Source organism: Gavialis gangeticus, unplaced genomic scaffold (genome assembly GCF_001723915.1).
Source record: "Gavialis gangeticus isolate Ggan-Ray unplaced genomic scaffold, GavGan_comp1, whole genome shotgun sequence".
NCBI classification, from domain to species: domain Eukaryota; kingdom Metazoa; phylum Chordata; order Crocodylia; family Gavialidae; genus Gavialis; species Gavialis gangeticus.
Genome location: NW_017728998.1, coordinates 21,538,044 through 21,545,035, shown reverse-complemented (window position 1 = coordinate 21,545,035; position 6,992 = coordinate 21,538,044). Strand labels below are relative to the sequence as shown.

Below are 6,992 nucleotides of genomic sequence, written 5' to 3'. Positions count from 1 at the left end.
AACCCCCCCCCCCCCCCCAAAAACAACAACCCCCAATCCCTTTTCTGCTGATACAAGCTTTCTTTTTAAATTAACAGATACCAAGAAAGATGTCTGAAGGTTCCTCAGCTATTATAACAACCTTTTGTCATATATATGTGGCACTGCTTTGTTCTCTTGAGACAAAGACTGATTCATTTTGGAAATAAAGAACTGGAGCATTATTTTTCTTCAGAGGACAAGGTTATACTGTTTTTGATGCTGCCTGGGCAATGCAAACCTAAAGAAGAAAATTGCTGTCATGGAAGACAGAGTTCTCTACATTGGAAACTGACATAGTTGTTCTGTTCCAGGTGAAGCCCGTTTGTGGTAATCAATAAAGAGAGAGACATTTTTATAACCATTGCACTTGACACCTCTTGGTGACTTGTTACAAAGATTCTCTGAGAAAACATAGCAGAAAGGAGGAAGTAAGTAGGACTTGTATTAGAAACAAAATTGTAATTTAATTACCTGTGATTTTAATTAGCCTTGTTTTACCATATTCCAGAAGACAAAATTCACTGATTTTTGTGAAATTGCATGTGATGGTGAGCACTGACTTCCTGGGTTCCTTTATATGAGGCATTCCTATCGTAGCAGGTGGCACTGCCTTCAGTATCTTATGCTATTTCTCTCTGTGGACTGCAGTGCCCATTTCAAGGAATAAATCATGGTTATGAAACCATGCCTCTGGTAGCAGCAAAGCTATCTAGGGAAAGCCAGGGTAATGTGTAAGCAAGTGACTGCAGTTTAGCCATCATGTATTTCCAAGGAAAACCCTGGACTCATCAATTTTGGGATGTGGAATCCTAATCTTCTAGGTGGTGCCTACATTAGGTAAAAAGGTGCAATCTTAACTCCAATTAATTATATCCAGGCAAAATCCTAGTAAAGGCACTCTGTTGCCGTTACATGAGTTGAGATTACAATGGACCTAGGTCCTCCTCTGTCTTTAATCTGACCTACTAACTCATGTAAAAACAACACACTACCCCATCTTCGCTAGGATTTTCCTTTAGGTTGAGTAACTTGAGTTTAAATTAAGAAGTCTGTCTTCTTTCCCTAATAAAGATGAGGCCTCATACATGGGGCTAACTGGAAGAATTTAAAATAAATTCTGTTAAAGTTTGTGCTTTTAATTTTTTTACTCGGACTCATTCTCACATCGGAATAATGGAGCGCTCAGCCTGTTATCCAAAGAAAGATGTAGGTGTCATCATATTGATGACTACACCATAAACCATACTCTGACCTATTCAGGTGAAATGGAGGGGAGGACCAGTTAGTCCTGATGCAGTATAATCATGAGAAAAGCACCAAACTTATCAGTCTCTCAAGGCTGAGTTGTTTCAGGGAATGCCCAGAAGTGGAACTCGCGGTGCCTCAGAAGTTAGAGAAGCAAGATCTGTAGCTGAGATAATATTTATTATTGAACCAACTTTATATTGGGAGAGTTGCTAGGCAAGCTTCAGTGGCCTGAATACATTGATAAACACCTGAAGGATAAACCATCTTGTCATGTTGCAACTGGCTGAACATAGATGTAGTCAGCAGAGGAGTGGCAAAGCAGGTCTAACATCTGACAAGCATAAGTGAGGTCTATGGGGAAGGGTTCACAGTACCTGCTTGCATTATGCCTGGCTCTCAGTCTTATTGGCACAATCGCTAGCTAAACTGAAATAACAGCTCTGTTCAATAGGGAAAAGTAAGCAGCTGTCTCCATTCTTTTTGTTCCCTTAGTTTGCACTTAGTATACTTATTCTTCACATAGGAAACAGTAACATGTACAATACCCAGTCCAATTAGCGAATTATTATATAACCCAGAAGGCAGAGAAGCACCCAGGCAAAGTTGTGAATACAGGCCAAGACCATTTTTCTTTCTTTTTTTTTAACTATTCAGTAAAGATAAATATAAATTAACTCCCCCCCCCTCTTTTTCCCTTTACCACATTACTCTATTATCAGTTGTTCAGAGAGAAACCACAGTGTGAATTAGCATTTTTTCTTTCTATAGGATATTCACAATGTATACTTTGATTAAACGAATAATAGTGGTGCAATCTACAATATAAATTGTGGAATTCTTATGTAAGCATATCATGAGGATTTGGCTCATATACGATTTACTTTGTCCCACTGTGGGAAGATCTAAACACTGGAAATCACATTACAGAAAAAGCACAATGTTGCCTCTTGCTGCGATAGGGATAGACTTGGTCTGCTGAGACTACTCAGACCCAGGGTTACAATTCTATCTGCACCTTATAGTGTAGCAAAAATGGTAAATACCATATGGCATAGTTTGCCGCAATGCATATTCATATAATTTGCTTTGTTCAATCAGTGGAGGTAAGCAAGAATTCTTGTTTCTTTTGTTCAAACTGAGCTGATCTAGCCAGAAGGTGCAAGAAGGTATTTCTTGTGAGAAAATAAAGAATCACTTTATACGAAGCAGCCTATAGATGCCATAAAATAAATACACTCTTTAATTATCACAGCAACCCCTGGAGGGAAAACAAAAACCTTCTTCTGTTAAATATGTAATAGTGATAATACAACATTGTCAGATAACATCATAAAAGATGAACCAGTAAATAAATGCTATACTTACCCAGCTAACCCACCAAAAATCTCTGTGACATAGGAATAATCCCCTCCTGATTTAGGGATAGTAACTCCTAATTCAGCATAACATAATGATCCAAGACCAGAAATTCCTCCTCCAAGCACCCAAATAATGAGAGCAAGTCCCACTGAGCCAGTGTGTTCCAGAACGCCTTTTGGTGAAATAAAGATTCCAGAACCAATAATATTACCTGGAATAAATAAAAGATTTGTGGCAAGTTAGATGAAAAGAGGTGTGCATATTTTCTCATTGCTCTTTCAGGATTTGCTGGATTGTATTTGTGTTTTCACTAGGGTTTAATGAAAGGCTGCAATTGAATGCAAATCGTGAAAAGCAATGTGCTCTAGAAGTTGCTGAAGTAGATTTTGGGTATCTGGTGAACATCCATTGGGAGGCACGATGGGACAAATTTAAAAGAGTTTGCAAAACTACTTCCCTTCACCTGCACTGCTCAACTGTTGTATTTAAAAGGCTGATGAATTTATTTATAGTGAAGAATATTTCATGTCCTCCTAAGAGGAATCTAAATAATGTATGCCCCATCTACAGAGTGGATAGAAGTCTAAATAATACATGTTGCATCTACTATGTAGTGGCCAAGCAGAAGCTGTCTTGCGGCAGTGGCCACAAGAACCAATTAATTTGAACCCATGATATATACTATACTTGAACAAAGTCCCCCAAACGGCTGATGTATTCAAAGTCCAAAGACTCTTGTCTTTATGGCACAAGTGCTGCATCTGTACAGTGTCCACAGATTCTAAAGGTATACATAGTACTGCATCAGTAATATATAGGACAACATGGGCTCTGTACTGCTAATGTTATTTTGATTAATACATGAGCTAAAGCACTACTGTAATTAGAAAGTGAATGCTAGATTATTGCTGTATTTTTCTTTCACATGCAGTATGTGTCTGTTCTCACTGAAATCAAAGCAAATGAGTCTGTTCAAGAGGAATCTTTTATCAGGGCATACTTCTGAGACAGAAACTCTTGTTAGTTTGGGGGTTTTGCTCTCTTATCTGTAGGCTTCCAGACCCAATCATGCACCTTCTTTTTAGTTTCAAAATTTCCATGTAGAGACTCTACAGCCCCTATATTAAGACTGTAGCAAGACCCTTTCTTCTGTTTGTTGCATACTAGCATCCTTGAGCACAAAGCTGGTTAACCTTCAGCTCAGCTATTGAATTTCATTGCCTACCATGGCAGTTGCTAGAAATCCTGGGTATCAGCAGTTGATGAAACATTAACATTCAGACCCATCTTGCTTTGTAAGCCTTGCCACCCATATGGCATCAAAGCCAAATTCCTTTTCTCTCCCTTTCAGCAACGTATGCCCTTTCACTTTCACATCCAACAAATAACAGCTTGACTAAACATGGCCAACTCTTTCAAGTCATGCTAACATGCGCTGCCTCGGTTCTGATGTAAGATTTCCTTAGGTAGAAGTAACAACACCTTTTGAAGTAGAAGTGTATGCATCACAAAGGCATTTTGGTCTGCTTGTGATCATCTGAGGATGCGTGTGGCAGGGATGGCAGAACAGAGTGTGCGAGGGTGGGAAGGTACAGAATGGCTCGCTTGTTGGAACCGGTGAGCAGTGATTCACAGTAAGTCAGGAAGTCTAATGAGTGGCTGAACCTGGGTTGCTGAAGGGAGGCAGGCAGGAGAGGGGAGTCCTACAGCTGTGGACTTTTGAACGTGTGCAAAAGTAGAGTGCTCCTGTAAACTCTAGGGCCATGTCTAGACAACCTGTCTGCAGCGCCACACACCACGCATGCAGGCATTCCCCAAGCTGTTACCTTGCAATGGGGAAGGGGGGGGGGAGGGAGAGAGAGGCTTGACCCCAGGAGATTCCAGGATCAAAAAAACTCTGCGCCTTAAAAAAAAACAACCATGGTAGCACACATGGCAGCAGTGCGTGCCGCCCAAAACTGGAGCTGGTCTGCTAGGGCTGCGCTCCGGCTGCTGGCCAGGCTCCCAGATGCAAGAGCACTGTGGCTGCAGCTCCCCCACAACCACAGGTAAGGCTGTTGGGGCCAGCACAGTTGCTAGCCCCAGCCTCCCCTACTCTACCCAGGTGTGCTGCTGCTACTTGTCCTCAGGGAAACAAACAGTCATGCTCTTCTGGACCTGGCCTAGGAGGTTCCTCATATATTGAACATCCCACACCCAGAGTATTAGGCCATAGGCAAAGGCTGTTCTCTGGGCTATCAAGGTGTTGGCAGGAGATTGCCAGGATAAACCCATGAAAGAACAAGACCCAGCAATAATTCATGATACAATAACAGCGGGATGTATTGCTTTTAGAGGGGTGGGCTCTGCATTCCAATAGCTCGTTTAGAGAACGTGCATCTTTCCCACCAGAATTAATAGCCACTCTGAAGTTAATGTTTACCTTGTGCTAGACGAGCAGAGCCTTTTGCAATACTGCAGTTGACTCAAGCCACAAAATGACATTATACACGCTTTGATTTTGGTCTCGCATTGGTTTATCTGAGACTTGCATTTTATATATAGTCCAAATGGACATGGATGTGTCAAATGTATCCCCTTGTGGTTTGCGGGAACATGGATTTTGTTATTAGCTGTGTGGTTACAGCTGGCAAAGTCCTGGTGACAGGAAGGTGAAAAGGTGCAGCCATCTAAAGCAGTCATGAGATCTGTTTGAAAACCATGGGATTTATAAAGGAAAACAAAGCAGTGGGTGCTGCTTGTTTTCTTGCACCTTTATGGTCGATTTCTTCATATCTTCAAGCATCTATCCATAAACAATGAAGGCTAAAAATGTATCTGCTCCTTTAAATGAATGCTGACATTCATGTGCAATAACCTGTCTCCAGGAACTGCTGGAGCTTTATGAGATACTAAATATCACAAAACTTTTGATGAAATCAAGAGAGTTGGCAGTGCTATTAAAAAAAGGGTTATTAAATCTACTATGGCACCAGAAATCCACATAAAACAGCAGATTTTGCAAGTGTATTGTTAGAAATCGCTAGCTCAGTTCTTATAATTGGCTTTTAACTTCTAACACTATTGAATCTATTCTTAAATATTTCTTCCCTAGATGACACCATTTTTGGAGGTAAAACCACTGGGTCACTTTATGTTGGTGATAAATTGCACCTTCACATTGTAAGTGACACATGCGTTAGAGGTCTACATTACTAGGATGAGGTAATCTCCTGGTATCTCATTAAAAAGTGGCAAAATCCAACGCAGAAGCAGACTCAGAATTTGATCCTGTTTGTGTTCAGGAAGGCATTGAAGGTATGTATGTGTATAAAGGAAAAGACTAAAGACTGACTGCTGTGCTGGATAGGATTTCCCTTTTATATTTATACAATTTCCACTGAATTATGAAATTCCTTTTAAAGATCAAATAATCCACTTCTCAACAAACCAAAGTGTGCTGCTGCTGCTTCTCAAAATAATTTAACATGCAAATAATTTATGTCGTAAGGATGTATATTTATTAAAAACAGAATTTTCATCATCTTTGTAAAATACACGAGCCTTCAGCTGAATCACTCGCAAAAGGAAAATCCTATTGTACATACATAGGAATGATTGAGAAATATGGTAGTATGGAGAAATCTGCTTAACGTTATGCTTCTGGCTAACTCTTTTGACCAGGACAGCAACAGCCTAATTAACATTCCAAAAGAACGTCTCAGGGGAAGAGTCACCCTGGCTGGAATGCTAAACTAGTCCGAGAGGACCTGACGTTTCAATCTGGAAAAAGAACAGCTCTGCAAATAAACTTCCTTCCAAACAAGAGATGTGCTAGCGGGTTCAGCGAGTTCCTTTTCAATGCTATACATCACACAAAAAACTGGAACAATAAGACTGCGTGTTGAGAAATAAGGACTCTTGGGAAAATGCAAAAAAAAATGTGGGGAAAAGTTATGTGACCAGGTGCTGAGTTCAAGGAACTTCGTTGCCATATCTGGACAGGAAAGAAGGGGTGAAATGGCAAGGCAAGCTCTTCACACACGTATAATAAAGTAACATGAGAGCATAATGGAAAGAGATCCAAAGACAGGATGGGGAGGACTCATTGACACAGGTGCAGATGTCTGAGGTGTTGCACTGCTGATTAGGGCTGTACGAAATTTCGGGTGGTGACTGGGAGGAGATTTGGCCCTATTTGGTGGCTGGATCGCCGAATCCGAATCGTATTGGGACCAATTAAAAGGTCCGAATTGATTCGAAACTCTCCGAATCTTCGGAAAAGATTTGGAGAGCTTCAATGATTTGGGCAGTCCCTGGTGGCTGCGGCAGGGAGCTGGAGCTGGACTCGGAGCTGGTAAGTAGGGGTGGAGAATGGGGGCTGG

At 40.9% G+C, this 6,992-nt stretch overlaps 1 protein-coding gene across 1 annotated transcript in view; it reads right to left on the bottom strand.

Moving 5' to 3' along the window:
- SLC7A10 (solute carrier family 7 member 10) overlaps positions 1-6,992 on the bottom strand; it is a 97,479-nt gene that overhangs the window by 27,204 nt on the left and 63,283 nt on the right. The window contains exon 2 of the mRNA XM_019505591.1: positions 2,635-2,839. Within this exon, the coding sequence (XP_019361136.1) occupies positions 2,635-2,839 (205 nt within the window). The remainder of the gene's footprint in view (positions 1-2,634; positions 2,840-6,992) is intronic.